We start from the raw sequence: 17465 nt of genomic DNA on the forward strand, positions 1-17465 counted from the left end.
AGACATTTGGCAGATCGTAGACACACATGCACACATGTGCATGACACACACATACTCAGGGTGAGTCTACACAGCAGCATTATTTCAGAATAACAGCCATTATTCTGAAATAACAATGCGAGCGCCTACACAGCAATTCCGTTATTTCAAAATAAATTTTAAATAACAGGCGGCTTAGTCTGACTTCTGTAAACCTCCTTCCATGAGGAATAACGCCTATTCTGAAATAGCTATTTCGGAATAGCAGTAGTGTGGACACTCCACTGCTGCTATTTTGAAATAGCTCCTCCCCAGGGCTATTCAAAGTCATTACTCCCCACTGCCTCCTGAGGCTCTAAATCGAGGTAGCAGGTCCACATTAGGGGAGCCTGCCTCAGACTAATTTTGAGGCTTCCCTGTAGTGTAGACGCGCTATTTCAAAATAAGTTATTTCAGAGTATTTCTTCCGGAATAGCTTATTTCAAAATAAAAGTGTGCAGTGTAGATGTACGCTCATTGTTGCACGAAAGACAGCCTCTGTTTAGAGGAGACCTGCAAAGGTAATAGCAGGGGGTGTTGCCAGGAGGAACTATGTGGAGCAGGAGGACAAGGATGGCAGGAGTGCTGCAGGCTCAGACAGAGGTGCATGGAGGATTTGGCAGGTCAGGACTGAGATGCTGTGTCAGAGGCACTGCTTGGGGCTGCGATCTCCAGGACAGTGCAAGTCAGGACTGAGATGGAATAGCAGAGAGTTGAGTATTGGGGAGAGAGAGGCAGAGATGGGTACAATATTCCTGATTCTAGCCAGTACTAAATGAGTGTTCCAATCGATCAAATTCAGCCCAGATTCACCTCTTCCCATGAAAGATCCCAAGATGGAGGCTTGGCATTAGCAGCGGTGGGGTCTCCTGCATGCCAGCGCTGTTCCAGAGGGCACGCCTCGGCTATTGGCAGGAAAGGTGGATCGAGTGCTCTTGCGAAGGTGCAGCATTTCCCTTGCCTCACCGCTTGCCAAAAATGCACCTGCAACAAAGAAGAGGCACCCAGAACCCTGTCGATTGCAGATTGTGTTAAATCACCTGAAACAGCACACTGGGCTCCTGACCATGCACTCACAAAGGGTCTGGCAAGCTTTTCCCCAAGCCTTATGACTGGGGCAGGTTAGGGGATCGATCTTAAAAACAATGACTGGACCAGGTTATTTGATTTCTGGAAGGAAAATAATTGATCGGGGGGGGGGGGAGGGGGGGGGGAGGCGAAGAGAGAGAGAGAAGAGAGTTTGGAAACAGCCTGCATGGTGGGGTTTGGACAAGTCCTTCCTGAAACAAGAGGCTTGTGCTTCAAAGGCAGACGAATGTTGGGCCAACTTCACCCCACTCCGTTCTCTGCCAATGCACCTCTGCCATGGCCTACACCTGTGGTTTTCAAACTTTTTTTCCCCATGACCCAGTTGAAGAAAATTGTCGATGCCCATGTCCCAACATCGTTTGACTAGAGCTTGGGTTGTGGGGTGGGGCTGAGGAGGAGAGTTTTGGGCGGTAGGAAGGGTCTCCAGCTTTGGGGGTGAGTCAGGGCTGGGGCAGGTGGGGCTGACCCTGAGTGGCTCTCGCTCAGCGGTGCAGTGGGGGTTCTAAGGCAGCTTCCTGCCTTTCCTGGCACCACAGACCTTGCTGCGCCCCAGAAGCAGCCAGTTCCCAGCCCGTGGGAGTGCGGATCTAGTGCTCAGGGCAATGTGAAGAGCCCTGTGTGCTCCCTCTCCCCAACCCCCCCACCTAGAAGCTGGGCCTGCTGTCGGCTGCTTCTGGGTGCAGGACAGGAAAGTAGCTGCCTTTGCCCCATGCTGATCACCTGATCCCCCGACAGCAACGAGACCCAGCACCCGACATTCCACCACCCAGTACTGGGTCGCGACTCGTAGTTTGAAAACCACTGAGCTACATCCCCTCCTGATTCTCCAGCACAGACGACCTGGCACTGGCTGCTCATGTACCTTAATCCTGGTGCTCAGCCCTTTCTGCTGCGCTAGTGTAACCCACACACCTGCTGGGTGTGGGGCTCTGTCCCATCTAGGGGCACCGAGCCCACGTCTAGGGAGAATAATGAGTTTGCTCTACAGCCTCAGCTGAGAGCCAGTTGTGTTTTAGCTCAAGCAGTAGCGGCTCATGGACTAAGTTCCAGAGATCCCAAGTTCAATTCTGCCTGTGGGCGTTACCCAAGCCCTTACCACAGCTACACTTTAGTATTGAGCTAAGCCGACCCTTCCCTACCTGTCCTCATAGCAGCCTGGGCTGCTCAGTCCTTCACCTCACAAACCTGAGCCTGCGCTCTGCTGTGCTGTAACGTGCTCCTAGTTGTGTGTCTCCGGGATTTCAGAGAGCGCTCATCCCCACCGCACAGCTTTGGCCTGACTCATAGTTCTCCCTGGCGCGCCAGTCCTGAGCTTTGCCTGGCAGTAGCTCTGCGATCCTATTTTGGGCTCCCCTTACTAGCTCTTCCAAATCTTAAGGTGCTTATTTCACCCTGAACTGCCAAACTTTTTGAGAGGCGCGATGGCTGGGTTTCTGGAGGAGCTGTGATTTTAACCCCACCCCTCAATTTAGAGCCTCGTGGGCATAGAGAGTTAGCGTGAAGAAGTAAATAGAGAAAAACGGGTGAGACCCTCCCTCTGCAGCTGCTACTGAGTGGAGTGGGGAGAGTCCAGGAGGAAGTTTTCCGCTCTCACTGGATCTATGAGCCAAATGACTCACCATCATGCTGTCCAGTACAAAGTTTGCACAGATAAACCCCGGGGAGCAGGCTGGAAATGTTCAACGCCCTTAGAAAAACAACATGGGGCCTGCTTGCCAAAAGGTGTTAGAAGGGTTTTTTAACTGCTCTCTCAGACCTGCTACTTATAACTGCATTTTGGTTCCTGTAACTCTCAGCCTGGTGGAACCTTGTCAGTGGATCACAGAAGCCAAACCCTTAGGGCACATCTACACAGTGGGGTAAAGCCGAGATAAGCTACGCGACTTGAGCTACGTCAATTGTGTAGCTGAAGCTGAAATAGCTTATTTTGGCTTTTGGCGCTGTCTACATAGCAGGAAGTCTGAGATAGAGCATCTTCCTCCGACTTCCCTTATTCCTCGTACAACAAGGGTTATAGAAGTTGGAGTAAGAAGTCCTCCAGCTTGACAGTATTTCAATATTATGTTGAAATACCTGCTTGTAGTATAGATGCGGACTTTGTTATTTTGGAATAACGTTAGTTATTCCAAAATAACACTGCTATGTAGACATAGCCTTTGTCCCAATTCTGATCTCAGTTACATTGGTGAAAACCTGCAGTAACTCCTGCAGGGGGGTTAGTCCAAATTCACACCAGCACCAAAAAAATCCAAATTTGACCCTGCAGTTGGAAGAAAGGAAAGAGTCTGAGAGACTTCAAACCACAGTTAGCTCTGCTCAGTGAAGATCATCAGGAAGTCAGGAGGAGGAAGATAAAAGTGATAAAACCAAAACACTTTTTGCATGTCCGAATACAAAACACCATTGACCAAAGTGCAGGCCGGATTCCACTTGGTCCTTCCATACACATCAATGGAGCAAGAACAATGACATAGGGCATGTCCACACTAGGAAATTATTTTGAAATAATTAAATTTAAAACAACAACTCCTGAAATAACAAAATTGAAATAGCAACTCCCATCTATGGGGGAGCCTCAAAATTAGTCTGAGGCAGACTCCATCATTATGAATGTACTACTTTGACTTACAGCCCCGGGAAGCATTAGGGAGTAATTACTTGAAATTACTCTGGGGAATAGTTCTTTTGAAATAGCAGCAATGGTGCATCCATACTAATGCTATTTCAAAGTAAGGTTATTCCCCGAGGAAAGCAGGAGTACAGATTTTGAAATAACGGGCTTTGGTAGTATGGACGCGACGCTTATTATTTCAAAATAAGGCAGGTTATTTCAAAATAACTCCCTAGTGTAGACCAGGGTTTAGGGATTTGCCCTTCCAGTAATACTTGGCACCTTTATAACACCAAATGGCTCTCCAAACATTTATTAAGCCTTTGTCCCCTCTCCTCTCCTCACATACAATAGTCTCTATAAGAACTAGCATGCTCGTTTCACAGGTGGGCAAAGAGGGGCACCCAGCTGAGGACCAGATGGATATAAGGGATTGATCCAGCTACTAGGGAAGTCAGCAGGAGCTGTGAGCACTCTCCTTGAAGTCACTGGGAGTCTTTCTACTGACTCCATGGAGAAGAAGCTGTAGGCCTTGCCAGAAGTTTTTAGACTAGAACTTGGGTGGTTCTTCCTCATCCCTTAATAAGGTCCTGGCTGTTGCACCGCTCCAAAAAAACCCTCAGCAGGATGTGGAAGGGCCCAGGCAGGCCAGTGAATAATGTATTTTGTGCAAACCATTTTAATGTTGATAGAAAAATATACGTTACTTTTTCACAGGCCTCGGCACAAGGCTGTTCCTGGCCTATGAACTGGTAATACACAAACCACTCAGTCTAAAATTAGCTTTTCAGGGTTGGAAAATAGCTTGAGTCTTGAACTCATTTCAGCCTCCTTCCCCCCTCTCCTCATGGTGTGGTTTTTGGTTCCCCCATAGTCATTTTGCATCTGGTTTTATGCTTCTCACCTCCCTCAGTGGGGGTTAAACCTGTGCCTCCTGCAAGATGGCATCCCTCAGGTTAAATGCAGCCCTGCCTCTGGCTAGCGGGGGTTCCAAGGAATCAATGGCTGGGGCCAGATTATCTCATAACTGCCGAGTTTCCTGCCCTTCCTCAGATGTATCAGGACCTGGTTGTTGTCAGAAACAGGACACTAGAACAGACTGACCACATATCTGCTTCACCTCGGCAGTTCCTGTGTGCCTGCAGGCCGAGAGGCTCGTGAGTTGTTATGAGACACATGGCTGAGATGTGCCCAGTTGCCACCGGAGAAATCTCCTTTGGTCTGTTTCCTCAGGTGACGGGCAGTTCAGTGCTTTCATTATGCGATGGAGTGGAGGGAGGGGCCGCAAAGAAGCCTTGTCTTAGCTGATGTAGGGGGGAGGGCTCGGAAGAATACAGGAAATTAGCCATATTTTCAGGTCGACAATGGCCTTGCTTCCTGTGTGCTCAGCCCAGGCTCTGTGAATACGAGCACTAGGTGACGTACATCGGTTGCTATGAGGATACACCACACAGGAATACAGGCTTAGAAGTGTATCTGCCAGGAGACTCTCAAGGCAGGGCAGGTGACTCCCACATGAATAATGCTACTGGGATTTTAACCACTGGCTGCCAGAAACCCAAGCGATGGGAAAGTCGATACACAATAGCTGCTGTTTGCTTTTTCTTTCCCCCACTGCTGCACCTCACACACTGATTCTGATTCTGCCTGGCTGAAAGTGACATTACTTCATGGCGCTGGTGGGTCCGAAGTTGCAGCTGAAAATCCAGAAGCTCACAGATTTGTCTGAGCCTTAAATGTCGTTCAGAAGAAACAGGGAGAGGTAAAGAAGAGAAAGGATTTCTGAGTTAAAGGATTTGTACAGCACAAGGGCCTGATCCAATGCCCATTGACGCCAATGGGAGTCTTTTCATTGACTTCACTGGATTTTGGACCTGGCTGTGATGATGCATGTAATGCCAGCATGAGTCTCTACAGCCAGAGCTAAAAGCCAGCCAGCGCCCAGTTAAGGCCGTAGAGCCGTGGTCACCAACCAGTAGATCGCGATCTACCGGTAGATTTCAGGGGCTCTAAGAGTCGCTCTTGAGCCCTCTCTGAACTGCGCACCTGCACAGTACATTTACATTAGATTTCCTCATGTAATGTAGGCGGGGCTTCAAGGAAGGGGCGGGGCAGTAGATCTTCGCCTGTTCTGAGACTTAAAAAGTGATCTTGGGTGTAAAAAGGTTGGAGACCACTGCCGTAGAGCAAACTCATTCTTTCTCTCTGTAAGTGGTCTAAGTGCCGCCCCATAAGACAGTGAACCACACCCGGTAGGTGCATGGGTTACCCAAGGACATACACTGCTTTGCTCAGTCAGCTTTTACCCAGAACAATGATGTCTCTACCCACAAAGGAGTTGATGTCCAGTGATGCTGAGCCCCTACAGCTTCCTGTAAGCAGAATTCAGGGTGCTCAGCACTTTGGCAAATGAGGCCCATGGCAATAAAGGCGGTTCGAGGAAATTGTGAACAGTGACTTCAGTCCTAGGGGCCCTTGTACAATGCTCAGATTGGGCCTTACCTGACCCAGAGCATGAGTCTTTCTGCACACAGGAGGTGGCAGCATTTCCCCAAAGGCCTTTGAGTTCAAAATCATTTTATAGCAGAAGCCCTTTATAAACAAACAACAATCTGGAGAGAAGAATTTTCCACGTCTTTCCTCCGTGTGCCGGAAGCGGGGGGAATGCTGGTTTCTTCTCATGCTTGCCTGATGGGTGATTCCATTAGTAATCTGGGATGGAACTTGCCTAGTTCTAAGGTGTCCAGATCCAAGGTTTTGATTTGATCCATTAACCCCAAAAACCAGCCCCAAGGCATGAAACCAGGCTGACGCCTGTCACTTCTCCACCCCCAGCTCTTTGTTCCAGAGGTTTGGTTTTGGCCCATCACTGATTTACAAGTTTAATGTTGCCAGTCACAGACCCATTGAAGTGTTGAGCTGAAAAAAGTCATCTTGTCCTGTCTCTGTGCTGAGGCAGGACCAGCGAGAAGCAAGTGGTAAAAGAAGTGGCCTGTTTCCTCAACAAAAGGCACTTCAGCTTTCTCTGACCATTCCAAGCTATATAGGACGCAGTAGATCAAGTAGGAATCTTTTTTCCAGGATAGATAATAGTAACACTGGCTCCTATGCAAACTGTAAGTGGATGCATGATGGTTTCTTTGCCTTTGGCTTTCTCTAGCTACTGATAGCCTTATTCGGGAGGATAGTTAGGACCCAGTCTTTGACACTGGCCAAATTGGGTTGCTCCTTTATGGGTTGCACTTGAGACAAATGCCAGAGCTGTTCTGAAAAGGGAGTCCACACTGAACACATATTGCTCCTTGCTGCACCCCTGGCTATGGAAATTCTGAAATCTTGATTCAAAAGTATTGAGAAGTCTCTATTGAAAACCTGGTACCCATATTCTGTCAGATGAAAATCCCCTGCTAGAATGGAATATAAATCTCTCACAACAGTTGTGGTTGCAGCTTGTTTCTGGGTGCCAGTTTGCACACCTCATTCTTGGGAGGCACAAGCATGAAGTCTGCATTAATTAAAGAGGATCTCAATGTGTTTTTTAGGCATTCATTAAATCATGGGAGGTAGGTAGGGGTTGTTATCTCCAGTTTACAGATGGGGAAACTGAGGCATAGAAGAGTGAAGTGACTTGCCCCAGTTCACACAGTGGAGCAGTGCCAGGGCCTTTCTCACTCTCTATTCACTGTTTTAACCACTCACACACTCCGCTTTCTCCAAGAGGTGGGCTCCATCCATCCAGAGAGTGCTTTACCCCCATTAAAAAAGCAACATCTGGAAAGATTGCTGCTGTCAGAAAGTACAAATGCAGGGCTAGAAAAAAACATAATAAATGGTTACACGTCAGTGCCAGCTACAGCTCGGCTCTACCTCTGCATTTGTGGCCAACTTCCAAGCTCTATTAAAACATTGCTTCCCGAGAAACATACTGCACTGACCCTTCGCTTAGCAAAAAAACAAGGCAATCGGAATGTATGAGCTGCCATAGCAAGACACCAATAAAAATATCTTTGAATGAAAGATTCTCCTGCAAGCCCAACTCTCCCCTAGCCAGCATCACTAGAAAACACCATACTGTCACCCAATGGCTGAGGTTGGTATTCAGTGCATTTCTATCAACCCTGAGTGTTCGTTTCAGTACAGTTCTTGTTGAATGGAGCATTGCTGTTCATCTAAACACCAATGATCTGTATCATATGGAAACGGTCCAGACTTCTCACATAAACTACCCAGATAATAGTTTTCCATCCCAGAGCTGTATCTTTCTATAGGGGGAAGCAATAATATTTCCAGGGGAGATTGAACACACAAAAAAGCAGTGTTGCTTACAGACAGGCATCGTCTTTCCCAGAAGAAAAAATTATCATAGTTGCTCACGCTGCCAGCTGCCTTCATTAATCTACTTAATGAAGCCAGTCCATCAAATGGCGAGAGCAAAACGCGGAGAATTGTGATGTGTAGCTCCTGTGTCATGCAACTTGCTCGCTGTATGAAACACATTTGTTGATCTCTGCACATTTGTCTCTCTGTTTAATGGGGAAGCTCATTTCTAGACAAAATGTGGCGTCCCAGCATGGATAGTACTGTGTAAGTGCAAAGCAGTATTAATTCTTCAGTACTATTTTAATTTTTAAGGAATCCTTCAGATAGAGGTGCAGTTTAATATAATATTTAGTTCTGTTTCAAATTTTCCTTTGGTTTCGGTATGGTGCTTTTAGCATATGGCAAATGAGAACCCTGAAAGAGAATCATTACTGTATGTCCTCTGATGGATGTATTATTTTTTACATAAATCAGGATATATCTTACAGGCTTGGAACTGGGGTGTCATACATCTTCATGCTGTCATCGCATCAGTAGATCTTGGAAGGCTTTTTTGGGGAATATAGACAGACATTTTATATAGAAACATTCCAGCCATAAACTTCTTGGCTGTGTCTAGACTGCATCCCTTTTCCGTAAAAGGGATGCAGATTAGACACATCGCAATTGCAAATGAAGCGGGGATTTAAATCTCCCCCGCTTCATTTGCATAAACATGGCTGCCACTTTTTTCCGGCTCGGGGCTTTGCCAGAAAAAAGCGCCAGTCTAGACGGGGATCTTTCGGAAAATAAAGCCTTTTCTGAAAGATCCCTTATTCCATTTTTTAAGAGGAAAAGGGATGCAGTCTAGACACAGCCCTTAAGTAACAATGTAACACCCGGCACTCTCACTGAAGGGTTTTGAAAACACATTACTCAGATTTGGTTTTTGTAGCTTTTATGTGTCACTGAGAACTCCTTGATGGACCAATTTCCTGCTCTTTTCATTGTATCTAACGTAAGAACATTAGAATAAGAATGGCTATGCTGGGTCAGACCGAAGGTCCACCTAGCCCAGTATCCTGTCTGCTGCCAGTGTCCAATGCTAGGTGCCCCAGAAGGAATGAAAAGAATAGATAACTATCAAGTTATCCATCCCCTGTCACCCATTTCCAACTTTTGATCAACAGGGACACCATTCCTGCCCATCCTGGCTAATAGCCATTGATGGACCTAACCTCCATGAATTTATCAAGCTCTTTTTTGAGCTCTGTTAGAGTCTTGGCCTTCACAAAATCATCTGGCAAGGAGTTCCACAGGTTGACTGTGTATTGAAGAAGTACTTCCTTTTGTTTGTTTTAAACCTGGGGTGGAGAATCTAAGGCTTGGGGGCCAGATTAGACCTCCAGCTTGACTGGACCCAGCCCCCGAGGCTCAGGGCTCCCCCCCACTCAGCACTGGGGAGCCTACAGGACTGGAGGACTCAATCTATTACTAGCCTGGACTCCACTAGGCTCTGGCGTGCTAATAGAATGTGAGGAGTGTCTTTCTCCTTCTCAGTTGGGGGCCACATCAGTGAGCGTTTAGTTTTTGTTGTTGTTGTCATTGTTGCTTCTCACTTGTGTGTGGCCCCTGACTGATTTTTCTATGGGTCAGTGGCCCCCGAACCAAAAAAGGTTCCCTACTCTTGTTTTAAACCTATTCATTTCATTTCATCTGCAAGTTGACTTAACTGTCTACGTAAGTACAAAATTGGAGTCTGCATCTGCATCCGTAAAAATGATCTGCAGATATCCACAGATGTGGATGCGGATCTCCATGGCCCATTTCTGCAGATACAAAATTTGTATCCACATCAGTATCTAGAACCCTCTTTATATCCTTGGGACTCTCCTGTTCTCTGCATTCACATCCGTGGATGTGGATATCTTCAGATCATTTTTGCAGATGCGGATGCGGACTCCAATTTTGTACTGACACAGTTAAGTCAACTTGCCTTCATAATTCTGGGAGGAAGGTCTGCATTCCCCTTCATTTCACAGATAAGAAACAGAAGCACAGGGAGTTAAAGAGAATTTCAAGTCAGAATCCAGAAGTCCTGACACCTCAGTCCTCCCTGTGCTTTAACAATTAGACATCACTTCCAAGAAGGAGAAGTGCCTAATGGAATTATTTTCAGTATCCCAGGTTGCAGCTCTGCCCTCCTCCCAATCTGTGGTTTTCTTATACAGTATGAGTCTGTAGATTAAAATGTGGGTGGATTGACCATGAGAAGTGTAAACTGGGAAGCTGGAAGGTAAAGCAAGGACAAGGTTCTGGCTCCGTCTGTATGAGCCAAGCATTGAAGCTAATCAGGCACATTGAGCATGAACAGGAAAATACAAAGAACATTCCTAAAGGTCAATGTGACCTCTAGGAAGAAATGCCAGAGTATTCACCCTGGCTTGGCACCTCCTCACTCGGGGAGACAAGGCCAAGACAGAGCTAGAATTGAGCCTGGGCCAGACTCCAGCTTTCACTGACTTTGCTCACTCCCTCTCTAGAAAAAATGTTTCCTCTTGAGGAAAAGAACCAAAACAACAGATGGGGCTGGCTGCTGGATTTTCATTCTTTTTGCCTTGTCTTTTGATTCAGGAGGAGCTGCAGATGCTCCTAGGGAAGAAACTATCTATCCAGAGCCAACTTCGGGATCCTGACTATCGGTGGCAGCTGCGGATGAAGTTTCTAGAGCAGGCAAAGAGTTACATAGGCGTGCCCTATGCCAAGAAGTACCACGAGCCAGGCAGTAAGTGCAGATCCTTTTAGCCAAAGCTGAATTATTGTGCAAAGCTGCCTCTCTCCCCGCGTCTTTTCTCAACCAAGTGACTCTCCCGTTCTCCTTTATTGTATTCCTCGCCTACTGCTGACATGCTTGCCTTGCTCCCCAGCTCCAGAGTATGAATCCCCACTTTTCCTGGACTGCTGCGGACTGATTCGGAGGGTGCTGTGTGACTTAAAATCAGAATTTGGCTTTTGTATCGGTCCAGGAAACCAGGCATATCAGTACGACACACTCCCCATCACTCTGCCCAGTGAGGAGCACATGAAGCCAGGAGACCTCATCTTCATTTCAGGAACGTACTTCAACACGGAACGTAATGTGGACAAAAATATCTATTCATCCATCCACCCCCTCTATGCCCCTTCTATCTATTCACTTAGCCATCCATCCTCATATGTATTCCCACCATCTTTCATGTTCATCCATCCATCCAGCCCAACCACACATACTACACCATCCATCTATCCATCTATTCATCCATCCTCATGTGTATTGCCCATGTGTACCCCCTCAGCCATTTCATCTAAGGGAGAAATATACAACACTGTTAGGGAATGTCTACATTACCACCCTAGTTCGAACTAGGGTGGTTAATGTAGTCATTCGAAGTTGCAAATGAAGCCTGGGATTTAAATATCCAGGGCTTCATTTGCATCTTGCTGGGCGCCGCCATTTTTAAATCCCCGGCACGCGGCACACCTCGTTCCACGAGGAGTAACGGTAGTTCGAATTAGAAAGCCTAATTCGAACTGTCTACTCCGTGCTGCGTGTAGCTGCAGGCACGGAGTCCACACTAACGGGGATTTAAAAATGGCGGTGCCTGGCAAGATGCAAATGAAGCCCGGGATATTTAAATCCCGGGCTTCATTTGCAGCTTCGAATGACTACATTAACCACCCTAGTTCGAACTAGGGTGGTAGTGTAGACATACCCTTAGGCTGTGTCTACACTGCACCCCTTTTCCGGAAAAGGGATGCAGATGAGACAAGTCAGAATTGCAAATGCAGGGGGGATTTACATTTTCCCCGCTGCATTTGCATGAACATGGCTGCCGCTTTTTTCCGGCTCGGGGCTTTGCCGGAAAAAAGCGCCAGTCTAGACAGGGATCTTTCGGAAAATAAAGCCTTTTCCGAAAGGTCCCTTATTCCTCTTAAAATCAGGAATAAGGGACCTTTTGGAAAAGGCTTTATTTTCCGAAAGATCCCTGTCTAGACTGGCGCTTTTTTCCGGCAAAGCCCCGAGCCGGAAAAAAGTGGCAGCCATGTTCATGCAAATGCAGTGGGGAAAATGTAAATCCCCGCTGCATTTGCAATTCTGACTTGTCTCATCTGCATCCCTTTTCCGGAAAAGGGGTGCAGTGTAGACACAGCCTTAGAGTATCTGTGAGCCACCATATAGGGCTGTGAATCTGGATTTGAATGATCCAGGTTCAATGAAGTAATAACACTCCCAATTTTTTACACCTTTCTGGAATTAAACTGAGAATGAACATTTTCTGAGTTATGAAGATGTGGTTTGGGGGATTCTCAAGTCATGACTACCTCTGCAGTTCCTGATGGGACCAGACCAGAAAGGCTTTTTGCGGGAAAATTTTCCAGTGCCATCTTTCCAAATCTTCAGCACAATTGTGAGAATTTAACAACACGTTTTAGTTGAAGTTGTTTGGTGGCTTGACGTGAGTTTGCAGAGCTTCATTCCAAGATCCTATTAGGTTTCCCTATCACAGACAGTTCCAATCCATGTGGCTTTCCTGGGAGTTCTTGGAGGGGGAGGGGAGTGATCTCGGAAGAGGGATGAATGATTGAATGGCTATGGAGTCTGAATTGGTAGTCCTTTCTGGTTAGGAAAAGAGCTGCTGATTAAACAGTGACACTGCCTGTCTTTGGAAAGACATCCTCCAGAGCTGTTAGCCCAGCACCTCCCAGCATGCAGTTTTAAAGGCAACTTTGGGAAATGCAAAGTCATTTTCTTGTCATTGCAGGAAGGAGGCAATTCCATGACATTGTCCATGTGGAGATCTGGTTGGGGGCCGGTGAGAGTAGCCTCGGGGCCAGGTGGAAAAGGGGCAGGCTGCAGATCTTTGATTCCTACAAGTTTGTCTCTTCCTCCTACGGAGACATGGAGTATCACTTCAAATCCATTGAAACTTGGCTCCAAGGCATCTGTGTCAGGCAAGCACCACAGGCTTTCTTGATATATACAGTACAGACCAGCCTGGGTTCCCTGAGGCTGGGAAACTCCTGATCCCACACCTGTAGGGGGTTTGCTGTGGTTCTGCTCTAAAAAGTGTCCTTAGAAAATGGCCTCTCCTTACCATATGCCAGCTTCCTAGGCTAGTTGCTTTCAACCCCTTTCTTCCACTCTCACAGTGCACCAGGGTAATAAAGAGCCCAACCCCTGGCAGTGCATTGTGTGGCTTGGAGCTTCCAAAATATCTTTATACTTTCTGCTCCCCTCAAAACACCTGGGCTGTGTCTAGACTGGCAAGTTTTTCTGCAAAAGCATTTGATTTGCGGAAAAATTTGCCAGCTGTCTACACTGGCTGCTTGAATTTCCGCAAGAACACTGACTTCCTACTGTCTGAAATCAGTGCTTCTTGCGGAAATGCTATGCTGCTCCCGTTCGGGCAAAAGCCCTCTTGCACAAATGCTTTTGTGCAAGAGGGCCAGTGTAGACAACGCGGTATTGTTTTGCACCAAAAAACCCAGATGGCGAAAATGGCGATCGGGGCTTTCTTGCGCAAAACCTCCTCTAGATTGGCACGGACGCTTAAAAGTGCTTTTACGGAAAAGCATCCGTTCCAATCTAGACGCTCTTTTCCGCAAATGCTTTTAACGGAAAACTTTTCTGTTAAAAGCATTTGAGGAAAATCATGCCAGTCTAGACGTAGCCCTGGGGTATGGGCCATGCCAGAGTAAGAAAAAAGAGGGAGGGAGCCCGCTGCTCTCTGGCTGGCTCGTATACCATCACCTATGGGAACGTGACAAGTTGGCGCAACTTAGAGCAGCCTGGAGACTACTTGGAGGCAGTCTGGAGAAGAATCGCTCCAATTAGAATCAAGATACCCCGCCTGACCTCCAGGGTCATTCTGACAATTTATGAGGCACCTCCACAAGAGGAAGATATAAAACACCTGCCTCTATGCTCAATAACCTGAGCCTCCTTGTTCTTTGCCTGTTATTTGTACGGAAAGAAAGAACCAGCCATGAGCCAAAGAACCACCAATGACCCTCACTATAAACAGGTTAGGACTCCCCAGTATTTTAGTGCCTTACGTTATGCTACTCATTTGTGGCTAAACATTTTGGGACAGATTATTACACGTTGATCCCAAGGGTATGTACCCATCTGCACAGACAAGTCTAAAGACTGCCTCCCCAAGCAGGTACTGAGCAGACCGTTACATAATCTGAACGCGCCTCTGTCCCTGGTTTGCCTGTGCGTTGCCAGTTTTGAACTTCACCTCCTGCAACATACTGACGGGTATCAGCAGAGAGATGTTAACAAAGTCAGGGGAGCTGAAGCATTGAGGAAAGCGGTTGGTGCCTGCCCTGAAAGGGCAGGTACGCCACGATCAAAATCCATAGGGGCAGCCACTCGGAGTCTGGTTTTATCAGGTGACGAGTGCAGGGGGAAGGAAAGGAAGTAGCTGACATTGTTTGCTTCCAAGTGACACGGAAAGTAGGCATCGTGTCAGTCAACAGCGGGGAAGCCTGACCTTTCAAAGACTTGAAGATGACCTTGGATGATTGCATTGAAGCAAGCCAGTCACCAAGCACTCCACCCACCAAATTGGCTTCCCCGCCTCTCCGCTACACAGACACAGGCACCCACTCAAACAGCAGCCCTTCCCTGAGCCTTTATCATCGCAGAGTTTTACCTAAAAACACCCACCCGCCCCCCGTGTCAAAGTCACTCTGCGTGTTTAATGCTGGAACCCCTTCCACAATTAGCAATGGTAGCTAGGCACCTGTTGCTAGGAGACCAGTCCTTGTTTATAGTGCTGAGGGTTTTCTGAACCTGCCAAACAACTTCTTTGGAACCCGCATACATAAAGCAGAGGCAGGTTTGATTGCAGAGCCGCCATTGACTGTACTGAAGCTATCGTTCTCCGCTCAGGGAGCTAAGCACCCCACACTCTACAGCAGTACCTGCTCCATTAAGCGATGGCTTGGTTTCTGTAGAAGCTCTCTTTATGGCCCTGCTAGAAGCCAAGTTTTCCAAGCAGAAGGAAGGCCAGGGGGCAGTGAAAGCTTTGCTAAGGCATTTAGTGTCTGCTGAGCAAAGGTTAGAATTTCTATTACTTTACTTCACTTTCATATGTGTTTGTTTAACTTTGAAAGGAACAAAATACCCAGGAAGTTGCTCTGGAAGCAATTCAAAAATCAACGTGGTGATGTCCCTGTGCCCACAGCAGACTGGGATAGAGGCAGGAATGATGATTTTTTTTAAAGATGTGATTTTATAATTTCACACACAATTGAAATAGTTGTAAAGCAAACTAAGGTCCTGTTGACTTACATAGTCAATTTAGAAACTGACAGTCTTTAGCTGGGGTTGGCGAATGCGTATTAAATGGCTCCATTATCACTGTTGTGGCTCCTTCGTGGGTTCTGCTAATAGCTCTGGCCGGCTTTTTCACTTAGAAGTTAACTAGATCCTCTCTGCAGGATGCAGAGCCACTGGACAGGGATAAGAAGAGGTGGGTGGGTAGACATTAAGACCCAGTGGTGCCCCAGATTTTTGGGTGCCCTACACAGCTGCATAGTCTGTGTATGGGTAAGGATAACCCCATTTCTGTGTCTATTCTCTGGGCTGTGTCAGAGCCCACAAGATTAGCAGCCTGTTCTCCCAAGGTAGTCTTCTTCCCTTCCTGTTTTAAATTGTGTAGTGTTGCAAACTGCTGTGTATCAAGCCACAGGGGGATGAAGTGATCCTTACATATGTCGTTTCTAAAGTGCTGTGAAATCCTTTGGGATGAAAGGCACTAAATAAATGCTGGCTGGAGTATTATGGTAGTATCTCCTTTCTCTTATAGCTACAATGCATTGTACTTACTAGTGTCTGTTATAGAGAAACATCGATTTGTATATTGCTAAACAGTCAAACAAGATCAAATTCTCATTGACACCATGTCCCTTTTAAACCTTTGATATGTAAATGTAATTTCACCTCAGTCTTTACACTACCAGGGTACGTCTAGACTACAGGCTTTTGTCGACAGATACTGTCGACAAAGCTTCTGTCGACAAAGAGCGTCTAGACTACATCCAATTCTGTCAACAAAGCAAGCCGCTTTGTCGACATGACAGTGTAGATGCAAAGGACAGTGTAGATGCAATAATGCCTTCTGTCGACAGAACTCTGTCAACAAAAGGCATTATTCCTCATAGAATGAGGTTTACAGCCGTCGACAAAACTGCTGAGTTCTGTTGATGTTATGTCGACAGAACTCAGCGGCAGTGTAGACACAGGTATAGTTTTGTTGACAAAAGTCCACTTTTGTCGACAAAACCCTGTAGTCTAGACACACCCCCAGAGTGGAGTCATGGGAGAGTTATACTTATAAGGCAAATATTCAAGGGGGGATTTGTTCAAATGATTCCCCTAACCACCTGGGACACTTGTGAAGACAATTTCTCTCCCAGAAGGCCATTCCAGTGATTGAAGTTAATCCATGAGAAGAGAACATACCACCTAGTTTCTTTCTATCTATCCAAAGTTTCATGACATTAGAAGCATAGAATCACAGAACACTAGAACTGGAAGGGACCTCGAGAGGTCAGCAAGTCAGGTCCCTCCATTCACGGCAGGACAAAGCACCATATGATCATCCTTGCACTTTAGACTAGAAACAAGCTGAAGCCCTAAAGGCAGGGTTCTGGTTTTGAATACTACTCCACAGTGATGTTTCAGATCACTCGTTCAAACCCACACTAAAGAATAGCCACTAGTGAAATAATAATAATAGCAATAAATATTGATTGCTTAGATAGCACTTTTCTATCCTGAGATCTTACTGCTTTTGGCAAAGATTGGTGGGCCTTATTATGGCAGCTGGTTAAAACATTTTTAGCTGAACAGGTTTCCGGTGGGAAATGGAAACTTTTTGCATGTATACATTGATTTCAACAAAATTTTGTTTTGAAAAAAAAAAATCCATGGAAATGAGCATTTTGAGGTTGTGGAAAAGGAATGTTTTGACATTATCAACATGGAATGCTTCAAATTTTCATTTTGAAATGACTGAATGGTTCCATTTTTTAAAGTTGAAATGAGAGTGAAACAGTGTGATTTTGTCAAAATGAAATGCTTCGATAGACACCCCCCCCAGTGAATTTTATTTTACATTTTATTTCATGGGAGATTGTTGCAAAAGGGTTGTTATAATTCCAATTCAATGTGAAAACAAATATCAAAATAATTAAACTTCCCATTAGTTCAGAAAAGGGCAACAAAATGATTAGGGGTATGGAAGTGCTGCCATATGAGGAGAGATTAATAAGATTGGGACTTTTCATCTTAGAAAAGAGGAGACTAAAGGGGAGATATGACTGGGCTGGAGAAAGTGAATAATACAAGAACTAGGGGTCACCAAATGAAATTAATAGGTAGCAAGTTTAAAAC

General features: G+C 46.2%; 1 protein-coding gene across 6 annotated transcripts in view; it reads left to right on the top strand.

The window, feature by feature from the left end:
- The window catches only part of TTLL10 (tubulin tyrosine ligase like 10), a 261339-nt gene that overhangs the window by 182801 nt on the left and 61073 nt on the right, over positions 1 to 17465 (top strand). For 4 of the 6 annotated variants that reach the window (XM_075906186.1, XM_075906188.1, XM_075906190.1 and 1 more), the window contains 3 exons: positions 10652 to 10802; positions 10945 to 11151; positions 12820 to 13009. In XM_075906186.1, coding sequence (XP_075762301.1) covers positions 10664 to 10802; positions 10945 to 11151; positions 12820 to 13009 — 536 coding nt within the window. In that variant the 5' untranslated portion in view covers positions 10652 to 10663. Of the gene's footprint in view, positions 1 to 10651; positions 10803 to 10944; positions 11152 to 12819; positions 13010 to 14893; positions 15126 to 17465 lie in introns of those variants that run through there. The other 2 variants (XM_075906192.1, XM_075906191.1) reach the window with 2 other exon arrangements.

This window comes from Pelodiscus sinensis, chromosome 23 (assembly GCF_049634645.1).
Source record: "Pelodiscus sinensis isolate JC-2024 chromosome 23, ASM4963464v1, whole genome shotgun sequence".
Lineage (NCBI taxonomy): Eukaryota > Metazoa > Chordata > Testudines > Trionychidae > Pelodiscus > Pelodiscus sinensis.